Source organism: Parambassis ranga, chromosome 10 (genome assembly GCF_900634625.1).
Source record: "Parambassis ranga chromosome 10, fParRan2.1, whole genome shotgun sequence".
NCBI lineage: Eukaryota > Metazoa > Chordata > Actinopteri > Ambassidae > Parambassis > Parambassis ranga.
In genome coordinates, this window is record NC_041031.1 from 884,625 (window position 1) to 896,886 (window position 12,262).

The 12,262-nt window shown below is 45.9% G+C and overlaps 2 protein-coding genes across 2 annotated transcripts; one reads left to right on the plus strand and one right to left on the minus strand.

The window, feature by feature from the left end:
• Nucleotides 1-352: 352 nt before the first annotated feature.
• On the minus strand, nt 353-9,468 carry naa15a (N-alpha-acetyltransferase 15, NatA auxiliary subunit a). The gene is made up of 20 exons (XM_028416328.1): nt 9,244-9,468; nt 7,575-7,659; nt 6,407-6,511; nt 6,048-6,205; nt 5,837-5,971; nt 5,356-5,509; nt 5,149-5,268; nt 4,974-5,069; nt 4,698-4,804; nt 4,543-4,615; nt 4,296-4,465; nt 4,071-4,223; nt 3,777-3,905; nt 3,252-3,465; nt 2,650-2,843; nt 2,468-2,576; nt 2,290-2,388; nt 2,057-2,200; nt 1,137-1,234; nt 353-1,053 (listed from the first exon to the last, which is right to left on the minus strand). Exons 1-20 carry the CDS (start codon nt 9,295-9,297, stop codon nt 844-846), a joined length of 2,607 nt encoding a protein of 868 aa, XP_028272129.1. The 5' UTR covers nt 9,298-9,468; the 3' UTR covers nt 353-843.
• A 425-nt stretch (nt 9,469-9,893) lies between these two features.
• Nucleotides 9,894-12,192, plus strand: ndufc1 (NADH:ubiquinone oxidoreductase subunit C1). The gene is made up of 4 exons (XM_028416329.1): nt 9,894-10,039; nt 10,603-10,706; nt 11,119-11,194; nt 12,081-12,192. The coding sequence occupies exons 1-3, from the start codon at nt 9,994-9,996 to the stop codon at nt 11,176-11,178; spliced, it is 210 nt and encodes a 69-aa protein (XP_028272130.1). The 5' UTR covers nt 9,894-9,993; the 3' UTR covers nt 11,179-11,194; nt 12,081-12,192.
• Nucleotides 12,193-12,262: the final 70 nt, after the last annotated feature.

A 12,262-nucleotide genomic window follows, 5' to 3' on the forward strand; every position in this document is an offset into this window, starting at 1 on the left:
CAGAAACACACCCACAGATACCAGCAGTAGTTTCTCACAGGTTGCTGATTGGGTTCCCATGACTGTGTAGCTTGAAACGTGCCAAGATGGAAGGTCCCATGCTAAGAAAAGGCTAAAATCAAGCATCTTGAAGATAGTGGAGTAAAAGAATGTAAGAATTTGAAACACTTCTTTTGCCATTCAATAAAAATGTACACTGTTGTAGGGCCTGCAGCTCGCTCAGTCCAGTCTGGAAGGTCTTGTTGGGTGCAGACTGCACCCTCTTGTGGTTGGATGAGAGAACTGCAGCTGCTCAGAACAACATCTCAGAAAATTGTGTAAATGTTTTTACAGACAATCATCAACATCAGCATTTGGTTTTGCAAACATTGTTTTATTAATCCTTTAGTCAGTTTGTAATATATAAATTACTTTTAAAAACGTGAGAAGCAGATGCACCTACAAGAAGGACATGGCGTGAAAACACAGGAGTTATAGAAAACCTAGACTGTGTTTACAGAAGCCGTCTTAGTGAGCCAATGTCCACTTTTCCCAGAATCCTCTCTTGCCTCTCCGTACTGTATTTATCCGTATTTTTGTCAGTTACAGAACGACTGTTCTGAGGGCCTTTTATGGTTTAAAAAAGTTACATGGGCATCATCTTCTTGCATGTGCCAGCTCCCTTTGCCATCTCTCCTGTGGCGCTCAGTCCATCTAGATCAGTGCAATGTGGGGGGGCGACTCACTGCAGCCATAGCCTGGGGACTGGAAGAGAGGGTGGGGTATTGGGTGTGTTGACGTACTAAGGCGTCTGGCTGTGTGCTCGCACCTCCTCCTCTGTCTCCTCCCCTCTTCTTTCCGAGCTTACATTTCGTTCGCCATGTCGTCGTGTTCTCCTGCCGACAGATCACCGTTGGCACTAATTGTGGTGCTGTTGTCTTGGTAACCGGGAGGCATGAAGGCCAGGCAGTAGGGGTAGATCTTATGGCAGGCGGCACGGTAAGCCTCTGCGGCCTTCTGCTGGCCGTCGCCCAGCTGGCCGTCACGCAGGGCCTCCAGCACCTCGGTGCAGATCTGCAGCACGAACACGTACAAGTCGGTTATTGCTGACGCACAGGTGTGATTGATAATGTAGCCGCTGATAAGACAACACAAACCTGGATGCTACTTCCGGAGAGAGACTCATCTAGGGCCGTAGCTATCTCACAGGCCATCTTGTCAGAAGAAGGCTCCAGGTACACCATCATCTTCGCAGCTGGGAGCAGAGCACACACGCACACTTTCAGCACAAAGAATAGTTGCAAAACACTTGTTTAGCTTCATCCAACAGCTCTGAATAAGAGAGGACTAAGGTTGCCACACAGATGTCCCTTCTGTTATAACGGTTTGCTGCCACACGGGGCAGTGCCTGAAATGTCTGGTCACTTTTTTAACCAATCAGCATCCAGCAAACAGAGCCATCATTAAGGATGCTAACTTGTGGGAGCTTGGGTTGAGTTCCCATAATGCTTCACTCCAAAAAGGAGCCGTTTTAGAAGACCCTCTCCACCTGTTCATGTCACTTTACTGGCTGCAAATCACCTAGAGCCTAGAGCGTCCAAACTACGGCCCGCGGGCCAATTTAAGGTCTGCTGCTGCTCCTAAACCAGACCTGCCATATATGGTCACCTTTACAGTAGAGTCACTAACTTGTCTGTTGCTCAATTATCACACAGTTTCTGAATGTTTTACACTTATGCTGTAAATTTAGACAACATGTTCTGATCCGTTCATCTGGAGGCTAAAATGTTATTTTGTTTAAAATGATGCCATCTGGGACTGTTGGCCTCGGAGACTTTCACATTATCACATCTGGCCCTCCCCGAAAAACGTTGCAATGCAATGAGAAAGCTAAGGCTAGGGCTCAGTCTTGACATCAACTGAATGCACCTTATGTGACTACACACATTGCACTATAAAGAAGTGAGACGATGCGTTTTGCTTTCATGTGTCTGGTTAGTATTCACCTAAGCTTAGCTGCCATGGTTAGGACCTGGAATTAGTGCAACTCTAGTGTAAGTCTGTGTGTGTGGTGTACCAGCCAGCCGGTGTGGGATGGAGTTGGAGTGCTGGCTCAGGTAGTTCTTGTTGAAGCTCTGAGGGTTGCTCTCTCCAAACAGCCTGGAGATCTCCTGCTTCAGCACCGTCCTCACCGCCTCTGCCAGGTCTGCACTCTCACTCACTGCAAGCACCATGAACACAGCTTAATGAGGAGCAGTGCAGAGCACTCACCGACCCCTACCCCCCAGTTCTTTAGTGCACTGTGCTCACCTCCTTTGAAGAAGCGCACTAGACACTGGTGCAGCCATGGGTTGGAAGGCTCTATGGCTACAGCTCTCTTCACTGACTGCAGCATCAGCAGGTACTTCTCTATAGAAAACATGGAAAGTTAGTTCAACCTTAGTGCAGGTGGTGTGTGTGATCTACACACTGGCCAAATCCACCCGACCTTTCCTGAAGTAGATCTCAAAGGCCAGGAGGTGAGTCTCAATCTTGTTACGCACTAGGTTCTTGAGTGGGATCAGGAACTTGACTGCCTCTTCAAGAGGATTCTCAGGCTGGCAAAAGACACAAGTAATCTCCCATTATTTATCTGATATTCCAGCACCAACACAGTCAGTATGAGCCTACCTTGGCCAGTTTGTCCGGTATCAGCTCCTCTTTCGGCCCTCCTATCTCCTCGTCATCATCCTCCTTCTTCTTCTTCTGGTTCTTCAGCTGCTTCTCCTTTTCTGCATTCTTCTTCTCCTCTTCTAACTGGGCTTTCTTTTGGGCTCTTCGCTGCTTGTTGCGCAGCTTCTTCAGCTCTTTGTCCGTCAGATTCTCTACAAAGAACAAATATCTTCTGTCATTACTTGGATCACGTTCTGTGTATCCTGTAGTGATGAAGTGAAATAAAACAAGGCCAACCAAACTCAACATCAGGCGTCATCTGACAGCTCTGATCAAACACTTTGTACACATACATATGCAATATTTAATACCAATGCATGTGGGTGAAAAGACTAGTGTTATTTAGAACTGAGACCTCGCCGCCTTCTTCAGATCTCAGGACGTTTTTATCCTGTACAAGTCTAAAAGGAAGTAATGCCTGGAAGTAATGTCTGTTCACACTAGCATGCTACCCATAGCTTTTTGGCTTGGTAGTGTTGTAATTTACAATATCAAACGTCTGGTTAAACATTCTGTGACCAGGAGTGGTACTAGTTTGTAACACACACACACAGTCTGACCGGTGTCTGCCTGGCTCTCCTTGTTGTCGTCGGTCAGTGGTTTGTCGTGCAGGGCCAGGTAGATCTGGATGGCGGTTCGAGCAGCTTTGTAGTAAAAGGGGTGCTGCCGCAGGACGTCCTCTAGCTTCAGCAGGTCCACATAGGAGCGCAGGGTCATCTTCCTCATGCAGTATGTGTGGAAATCGAACTGGTCGTCAGTGATCTCCACAAAATGCTAACAGGAGATGAGACAAATGTAAATGACAGCACTTTGAGACAAAAACATAGCCACGTTCAAAGGTTAGTGCCCCTCTGCTTTCTATTTGTATAATACAAAATCATTTGATTGTAGTGGGTTTCAGTATTAGGCCCGAATCCACTATCTAACTAGATCCTATAGCAGCAGAAGGGCCAAGACATATTTTTACTGTTTTCTTTTTGGCCTCAACTCATGAAACAGTGACAGTGTTCATCTGAAGTTGTACTTGCCTCATACTAAGACCTCTAAACACTACCTAAACACTTTGATTCAGAGAATAAACCCACCCTTTCTATTTCATGGCACTTCTTCAGGGCCTCTCCAAACTTGTTCATGGCCTTGTAGGCCAAGGCACATTCCGTCTGGAACCACATGCACTGCATCTCGTTCAGGTTCTCCACTGCAGATGTCCCCTCCTGAAACCACAAACACAAATTATGATACACACAGACAGTTAATGAGGTGAGGAGGACAGAGACGAGACATCTGGACCGTTACTTCACATTGTTGGAAACAAAGAGAAAAGACACAATATCTCACGAGCAGACGTCCATTTAGAGACATATCCCATCCTTCCTCACCCGAGTGAACTTGGAGCACATTTCTTCAGCTTCCTTGACGAGGCAGGCCTTCAGCATGTACTTGGCACACTTGGAGTTGATGAAGCGGTCAGCGGTGTCCAGGGCCTGGGCCTCGTCCATCCACCGCACTGCTTCCTTTATGTTGCCTGCATGCTGCAGAGAAGGGGACGCCAGTTAGATGGAGCAGAGTGCACGGTGTGTGTTCATACTACGTTTGTGTTGAACCTTGTAGATCTTGGCTTTGATGAGGAAGAGCTCGATGAGTGTGGGCGTGCTGTCGATGGCAGCGTTGATGTACTCTAGAGCAAGGTTGGGCTGGCCTATGAAGTCAAAGTGCTGTGCCAGGAAATACTGTACCCACAACAGGGTGGTGGGGGGCTCCTCCTTCCCATCATCTGTACACACATTTACAGTCACAACTCAGCACCAGGCTCCGTGGACTGTGTACAATAATTGGATGCGCAGTACTCACCGTTTTCACTAAACATTCGACAGCTTTTTAAACTGGTTTCAAAGCCAACGACTAATTCTTCAATAATCGTAACCTGCATGAGGAGAGAGCCGTGTTTACAGGCTTGAAGGAGGCGGGTATTTCAACATGCACGTTTGAAAGGCCATGCTGCTGACCTTTGCTTTGTCGGTGTACAGTGATTTGAGAGTAGTGAAGACGGGTGGGCAGCCTTTGCTGAAGTTCATCCTCAGGTAGCTGTCCAGACATTCACGAAACTTGTCCCCTGGCCAGCACAACACACAGTAACACATACAACAAAGTGAGATTTGAACTGCCACATATGGGCAGCTGCTAGCTGTGGTCCACCAGATGAATGGTGGTGGTGATAACATTTACTTGTAGACTGTGTCATGACTTGTGTCCACATTTAACACTGCTGTGACTGTGTTTACCTGTGAGGAAATTAAGAGGCAGTCTTCGGGGGACCAAGCCTTTTGGAAACTTCACCCAGGAATCCTCATAAATCTTCTGCTGCTCTTCTACACTGCCTGAAGAGTCACACACAGTTTTCAGCATCCTGCAGCAGTGTTACAATATGTGACGTTGGCCTGATACAGAGGCTCTTACTTGGCTTTAGGGCGTTTTCTAGACCCTGGTAGTAGGTCCAGTTCTCTGGGTTCCTCTCCTGAAGTCTACTGTAGACCTCTGATGCCTCCTCAGGCCTGTCAAGCTTCAGCAGCAGCTCTCCTACAGACACATGTAAACAAATGTTACAGCAAATACAGCGCATTACCCATGGAGACCTGACTGGCTAAACACACAGCAGCCGCCCACCTCTGGTCTCCTCCACAGCCAGTTTGTCACAGATCTGTTTCTCATAGTTGTTGAGGTGATCGAGGGCTTCCTTGTGCAGGCCGGCTTCCCTCAGAACTTGGTTCTGATACAGCAGCAGTTCACTGTACTCGTAGTCAACCTTGTCTGGAGATGTCTGGACAAAAATGTACACATGAAGAAGGAGTAAGAGGAAGACTATACACAGTCCTATGGAATGAACGGGAACTGCCCGAATGCCAAAACTTGCAGGTATGTTGTAAAATACATTTTTAAAAGATGGTCAAAATGAAACTATAGAAACTTACCTGTAATAATAAATGATTCTTCACCGTTAGTTACAATGGATAGCCTGCTGCTTTAAGCAGTATTCGTCTATCCAGTCCACATATTTGAGCTTATTCTCTATACTTCCATCTTTTTTGTCTTCACCTTTTTAAACACAACAAAGTACCATAACATAACACAGTGTTGGGAAGCCCACCTGCTGGGTCTTGCGGAACTCCTCAACAATCTTAGCAGCCATTTCAAAGTCCTCTAACAGGTGATAAGCCACAGCATAGCCGATCCACGAGGCCCGCTGGGCTGGGCGGAGCTGCAGCAGCTGGTACCGAGTCTCCTGCAGAGAAACAGAACCGTCACACAGGTGCAAGCGTCTTGTGCAGCAGCACCGTCCTCTGTAAGACATCTCTCACCCTGTAGCCCTCTAGATCTCTCATCTGGATCTGCAGCAGAGACAGGTCTCGGAGGATCTGCAGGTTGTCTTTGTCCCACTTCAGAGCATTGCGGTAACACTTGATGGCCTCGTCGTACTTTTTATCTGAGCGCTGCAGCAAGCCGTACACATGCCAGCCTGTGGGGGTGACGCCGTTCAGGAAGACACACATCTTTGCAAAAACTAACAGATTAATAACAAACCTATAATATTAAGGTTAAGTGGTGAGAATTTGGCTGGACTAGCACAAAAAGATGGACCGATCATACAGTGGACCAGCAGACTCCAGCCATGTGACAGCCATGTGTCAGACAAAGGCTAGCAGCGATGAAAGGATACAGACATGGCTCCTGAGGTCGTTGCGTAGACCTCGTCTCACCAGCTCGTACGCTTCCTCCTTCTTGCCTAGACAGTTGAGGGTTAAACCCTTCATGGCCAGTGTTTCTGAGAGAAGGAAGATGCCAAACATTTCACCACTATAAAAGCTTGTAGTCTGCAAAAAACCTACAGAATGTTAAAAACAATGCCACTGTTGTTACATGAAGAGGTAACACTTTACAGAGGGTGAACATATTAACCGATTTATCTCATGTCTCCACACACTTGGAAGTATGTGTGTAGTGTCCTCATGTGTCTCATTGTAAAAGAAGTAGGTTTACCAGACTCCACCCTTCTGCTGCGTCCAGCACGGACTGCCTGATAACAGTCAGGCTGGCAGCCTACACTCTGGATTAAAATGCATGCAATGGATTCAAATACTGAAACATCAAATCTAGGAAAGGCCTGGGAATCCTCAGCATCCAAGTATTCCAGTGACAGAGTATATCAAAGAAACTGTTCATAATGCAATAGAATGGGAACAGCTAAACTTCCAGACTGAGCACAGTGAGCCTCCAGATCCGTTTTATTAATCAGGTTCCATCAGCGCTGTCTTTAACAGTAACCTAATCTATTCTCATGATGTTTAAAACAATGGAGCATTCCTTTGTGTTTAACCTGACCACTAAGTCAGTCTAATACTGGTCTGTCACAGAATCACAATCTGTATTCATTAAGATCTGATCTACAGAACACAGAGGGGAATGGTTTGTGTTCATGTTGTGTCAGCTTGGTCTAGAGTACATGCAGGTGTACAGTGCTGAGAGTCACAGAGGTCATAATTTAGATGATGCTATGGAGCAAGCACGAGCAGCAGCGAAGCACAAGTCCTTATAATAAACATGTTATGGCTTTATAATGTGAAACAACTGTTGCTGAAAGGCAAGTATGTCATCATCAGATCACCGTCAGTGCTTATTTAATGAAACAAGGCGTTGAGCCCACATTGTGCATGTGTGTTCGCAGGGTTTTCCTTATCCTGTATATTTTAGTATGTCAGTGTGTACAGAGTGACACAGTGTTGTAAAATAAACCAGACAAAATTACACAATGATCCTCGGCTAGCATCCTGTGTAATAAACAATCACTCTGCCATAAGAGGACCTGACTGACACCACTCCCTGCTTACCTCCGTGCTCGGCAAACTTTGGGTTACCCAGGATGTGTTTGCAGAACTTCAGGCCGTTTCTGTACTGCTTGTGTTCATAACATCTCTGCAAGGTAGGACACAAGACAAAGGCAATGTTACAGCACAGGGGTGGCTGGGAACAACAAGCTGCCTGCTGCATCCAAACTAAGTCCTTCATGCAGCGGGCGAAGAAGCAGCACATTACGGCCTGATGACCGTCCTGCCAAAGGGGGACAGTGGTACTGATGATCAGACAAGGCCAGGTGGATGTGCCTGGACAGAGCAGGCAGCAGGAGCTCAGAGCCCCTCCGTGCTGCCAACACACACTACAGCAGTGTTACAGAGACAGGAGGGAAGGACGGGTAATCGGTGAGTGTCCATGCCGGCGCCTGGTTCTTACCACAAGACCTGAGGGGTTCACTGTATGCCATGGTATAAAGCTGGATCCATACTCCGCGAGACAAAGACATTTTTCCCCCCTGCAGACGTTACGCCCACAAAATGACGTCATTTTTTGTCTCTGACCGCCCGCTGATCCGCACTCCTGTGCACAGGGTCCGGGCCGAACTTTGTCTTTCAAGGCTGTGCGGCAACCATGCTGTGATTGGTCAGAATTTATTGTGGGCGTGATGAAAGTGGAGAAGCGCAAGAGCCTCTCCAGGTATATAGGTAGGTGTATAAACAGCACTGATTCAACAGATTTAGATAAGACCATACCGGTTTGCATGATGAGCAATAAAAGAAAGAAAGAAAGGCAAGTCAGGGTGATTTGTCACCAATAACTCCAGACAGCCATTCACACATACCAGATGGTGACTGTTACCATTCTATATACTCCTACATACCCGGGCATAACAGGCTCGTTAACAATGTCTGTATATCTTTGCTATTGTTACTTTTAATGTCGCATTTTCACAACTCATCGCCGGACATCTCACGCTGTTGCAGGCACCCTCTCTGTATAATGCCCTCTTGCCATGGCACAAGTCCTTGTGGTGTGTTAAAAAACTCAGTAAAGTCTTTCCTTATAGTTTAGTGGGCGGGCCGTATGAGGAGTTCTGCACACACGCGTCTCGCGGAGTATGGTACCTCAGTGCGGAAAAGACCTTTTTTTTGTATCTCTTACCACCCGTGGAGCGCGTTCTCCGCTCTTTGTCTCGCGGAGTATGGATCCAGCTTAAAGAAGCAGGAGTAGGTTACCTGTTCAGTGTTCGATATTGTAAAGGAGCATTCGGTGTGACATCCGGCATGTTCCGGAGGAGCTGCATGTACCAGATCTAACAACTATTAGGACAACTACAGACCTATGTAGCAACACTTCACCGACAGCGCCGCGGAATAAGTTCCCAAACTACCACTGACTCGACAGCTAGCGCTGCTACAGCTGAACTTGTCCGTCATGTGTTAAGCAGCTTTGTCATTGATACACTTTGGACGTGCTGCAAGGCCAGAGCACAGCTCACCACCACCGGACTGATGGTGACCCGCCGCGCTGCTCCCACCGTGTTACAGCCCGTTCTCCAGGCTTTAGAAACACCGCGCACACTGAATCCTGGCTTAATTCACTAGCTAGCCTCCTAGCTTCTTGCTCTGACTGCAATAACTGACGGCTACTTGGCAGACTAGCATTAGCTAGCAAGCTAACGTTATCCCAGGGATGTTTGCCTACCAAAATTCTCTTGAAGAGAGCATTCTCCTTCGGTGGTAGCGTGATCGTGGGCATTGTGCTGGCTTCCTACGCCTCTGTCGATTCACACATGAATAGTATCCTGTTGGAGGCAGAGATCCTGGACTGGTTCGGTCTCTTCAGGCTCCTCTCTCTCACGTGTTGAAGCCGAGGCCCCCTTCCGAGCAAAATGGCCGACGTGCTTCTCCTCCGGGTCAGGTTGCTCTGCGTGTCAGACGGGTCTCCGCGGACTAACCGGAGTTTGACAACAATAACGGTTTTTACAGTATTCAGCAATTCATCAAATAAAGCCTGCGCTACATTTCGGAGAATTTTACAGTCCACATTATGTCAACATTTTGTGAGTTATTAATCAAACCGCATTGAATTCAAGTCAAGTAGAAAGAAAATCATAGCTCTCAATTCATACAATTATTTATATATATATTGAATTTGTTTAATGCAAGTGAATATAGATAGGCAGATTAATCGGATTTCATAAAGACGACATTAAATTAAAATTCAATTTTGAAAAGGAATTTGGTGTAATATCAACTTTTAAATTCATATATTTTTTTGTTAACGCAAAACAGTGCTTGCTTTAAAATCAGCATATTTATTGAGGTTATACACAAAAGTCAAGCGTCCCCTTAGTTCGACTTCTCTGTGATCTGTCAGACCTGTCAGGAGGTTTAATCACTCGCCGAGCAGCAGGATCGCCCATCGGATGACAGGAGCTGCTCCGGAGCTAAAATGACTTTTAACCGCTTGTTGTCCAGAGCTGCTTTCATCAGTAGAGGTGAGGCGGTGATCAAACTAATGAACCTGCTGGTGTGCTCTTAAAGAACACTCGTAGTATCTCGCTGTTTACGGTGAGAACGCTGTAGGTTGAAGCCTGACCTTAGCTTAGCTTAGCTTTAGCATTCTTGTAGCGCAGCTCCGGTGATTCTGTGTTTTAAGTAGGGGTTTTTGTGGCTGTGTTGCTGAACCCAGCGCACCCAGCAGATGTTCTTCCCACCAGTGCTAACACATTTTCATAATAGTTTGATACTAAAGGCCATAATTCAGTTTCTACCCTTCCATGGACTATAGACGCGTCCACGCCAGGTGCCGTTCAAATCTGTGCGGATCTTATTCTCTTTACCGGAAAACGAACCATTTCACTTGTGTTTGTTTGAACGGTTTTCTGTGACTTGGAAGTCATTTTTGAATTCGGCCTTCATCTGGAAGCTGTAGAATAAAGTGATTTTACAGCCCTCGCCCACTGAAACATGGCTCCATTATCCCCGCGTCAGATCGATTCTTCTTGCTGCAAACAGCTGCTCATTCAGTGTTTTCTGTGTTGTTGATGTCGTTTTTCAGCCGGATCAAGGTCTGCATTCACAAGCTCCAAGCCGGACACGGCCAACCCCAACTGGCTGAGAGTGGGTCTTGCCTTTGGAAGTTCTGCTTTCATCTGGGCCCTGGTAAATGACCACATGGATTCACATGCAGCGTGTTTACTGTCTGCTAACATGTCTGTTTAACCTAGTAGAAGGCACAAACTAGCAATCATCAGTTTCCTTGTTACTGATGAAGGTCGACAGACTGAATCTTTGGTACAGCTTGGTTGGTTATTAGTCCAACATTCATTCATACAATCGTCTAAAAAGTACATGTATTACTCTGTTCTAAACCAGTTCATATTCTTTTTAAAATGCAAAGTAGTGCCTTTGATTGCTTGGTTCAAAATCAGCATATTTATTGACTTTAGATCACCGATGTTCAGTTAATGATCTCTTTAGGCTCGGAGTGCAGAATTTGCAACAGAACTGATCTTACATATCGAAGCAGCTTGAAGATGCAAATCTCTTGTGATCCTGTCTCTCCCACCTGCAGCTCTTCAAGCAGCACAGCACAGATGTGCATGAGTACAAAGTGAGGAATGGCCTGGAATAAGTCTGAAACATGGCAGGTGAGTGTTTCGATAAGACTTTATTGATCCCCATTACAACGGCACATACTAATAGTGGAACTAAAAAGATATGAAGTGAACTGTAAAACAGAAAAATAAAGTAGAAAGTAAAAAGACTCCAATAGGAATATTACACTGTGGGTGGGACTAGTAGTGTAGTGAGAGAAATGATCACTGTTGATATTCCAAAGTGATTATTAAAAAACAGTAGGCTATGCTAATATGTACAAGATGTGAACAAGACTCACACAGTATTAGCCTAAGGATGTGGTGCAGTCTGACTGCTGGCGTGCACTGTGGGTGCAGCAGTCTGCAGCTGAAGGAGCAGGGTCTCCACTGTCTTGTACAGGGTGAGAGGAATTGCCCCAGATGCTTGACAGCTTGGCCAACACTGGGTCCACTGAGCCCAGACGACCGCCCAGAACAGAGCTCCTAATCAGTTTGTCCACTTCCCTCCTGTCCCCCTCTGTGGTCCCACCACTCTGGCCACAGCATAAAACATTTATTGGAGAAATCAAAGTTAAATATTGACTCACCATATATGGCTGTTTCATGATTCATTATATATTGTCCTAAATAATAGGGTTGGGTGATATCAAGGTATTTCTCTATACCAGCATGTTAGTGTGCCTAAAAGAAAAGAGCTTCTATGAAACCTTACATAGAAAACATCTGTCTTATATTTACATTGATATCATGGTCTAAAACATCTGTGGAAGAAGAGGTTGGAATTAATCAGTCAGTTCTACCAGACAGTGCTAAAGGCCAACAGAAGTCAGAGATGACTTACATGGCATCAAACCGTCTTTCTGTCATCCTGTGTGAACCTATGAACTCTGTATGTGGATGAACAAATGAAACCTGACACTGTCTGTTTGGTTTGCAGGTCATAGGTCCCGTCTGTAGGATGCACCTGGTTGGTCTGCTTGTTTCTCCCTGTTGATGATTCCTCATCAAGTATTATATGTAAAATAAATGTTGATGATATGAAATACTAATTGTGATCATGTTGTATCGGCTTTGAGACTATAAACAGAAATGCACAGTATGTTACACACTTTCAACCAG